The 1,221-nt window shown below is 71.1% G+C and overlaps 1 protein-coding gene across 1 annotated transcript in view; it reads left to right on the top strand.

Moving 5' to 3' along the window:
* Positions 1-112: 112 nt before the first annotated feature.
* The window catches only part of AGO2 (argonaute RISC catalytic component 2), a 13,151-nt gene continuing 12,042 nt past the window's right edge, over positions 113-1,221 (top strand). The window contains exons 1-2 of the mRNA XM_012722890.1: positions 113-195; positions 842-989. Coding sequence (XP_012578344.1) covers positions 140-195; positions 842-989 — 204 coding nt within the window. The 5' untranslated portion in view covers positions 113-139. The remainder of the gene's footprint in view (positions 196-841; positions 990-1,221) is intronic.

Raw genomic sequence — 1,221 nt, forward strand, 5'->3', positions numbered from 1 at the left:
CGGGGAAGGCCTCCCTGGGGTGGCCGGCTTGCCCTCCCTCTGGTGGGGACCCAGCGCTCCCGGGCCCGGACGGGGCTGTGGGCGGTGGCTGACCGCCGTGTGCGCAGGTCTGAAGGTGGAGATCACGCACTGCGGGCAGATGAAGAGGAAGTACCGCGTGTGCAACGTGACCCGGCGGCCCGCCAGCCACCAGACGTGAGCCACCCGCCGCCCGCCCGCCCGCTAGGCTCAGGGCCCCGGACACACAGGCACCGAGGCCCAGGCTGCGCCTGACCGGGGAGCGCTGGACGCGCCCCGTGGGGGGGGCGCTCCCTGTCTTTCCTCCTCGGGGTTTTTAGGGACAGAGGAGGGTCTCTGGTTCCCTTCCACACCTCCGTGCTGGGCGGGCTCCCCGGGACTGGGGCGGGGCTCGGCCCTGCCCAGACGGCTGCAGGGCAGCGGTGGCCCTAGGCGTGGCGACTGGCCCAGTGGCCCCAGCCCGGCACAGGGGCTGTCTCGGCTTGTGTGTTCCTCTGGGGAGGATGGGTGGGCTCCCCAAGCACTCCTGGGCCCTCGTTTCTCCCTGCTCTGGTCCGTGGAAGGTGGCCAGCCTGCCACTGGGCGCTGGAGGTGCCCAAGAGGGAGGTGTCCGTGCCCTGTGCTGGGACTGGGTGGTATTTGTGCACTAGGGGTTTTTATTTCCCAACGGCAGAGGGGAGGTAGGACCGCTGGGGCATCCAGGGTCCCCCAGAGGCAGGCTTTGGCGCTGGCTTCGGGGGGCGACGGGGTGAGCCCCTCTCCCCGGAGAGCAGCCCTGGGCGACTGCCCGTCCTCGGGCTGAGTCGCCTCGTTGCGTCCCCAGGTTCCCGCTGCAGCAAGAGAGCGGGCAGACGGTGGAGTGCACGGTGGCCCAGTACTTCAAGGACAGGCACAAGCTGGTCCTGCGCTACCCCCACCTCCCGTGTCTGCAAGTGGGCCAGGAGCAGAAGCACACCTACCTTCCCCTGGAGGCAAGGGCCGCCCGCCGCTCCCCGCCGCTGCCCTGAGACCTCAGGCGGTCACTGCAACGCTGAGCTCACTGGGGGGGGGTGAATGGAGGGGCGCCCTTGCTTGGAGGAGCTGGGCCTGGCCCCGCCAAAATGCCAGCGCAAGACGGGCGTGTGGTGGCTGGCCCCCGGGGCCAGCCCGGGACCGCTCGCCCGGCGCGTTCCGCTGTCCGATCCTGTGGCCGGCTGTTCCCCG

The sequence above is a fragment of the Condylura cristata genome, unplaced genomic scaffold (genome assembly GCF_000260355.1).
Source record: "Condylura cristata isolate star-nosed mole 26May11 unplaced genomic scaffold, ConCri1.0 scaffold00009, whole genome shotgun sequence".
Lineage (NCBI taxonomy): Eukaryota > Metazoa > Chordata > Mammalia > Eulipotyphla > Talpidae > Condylura > Condylura cristata.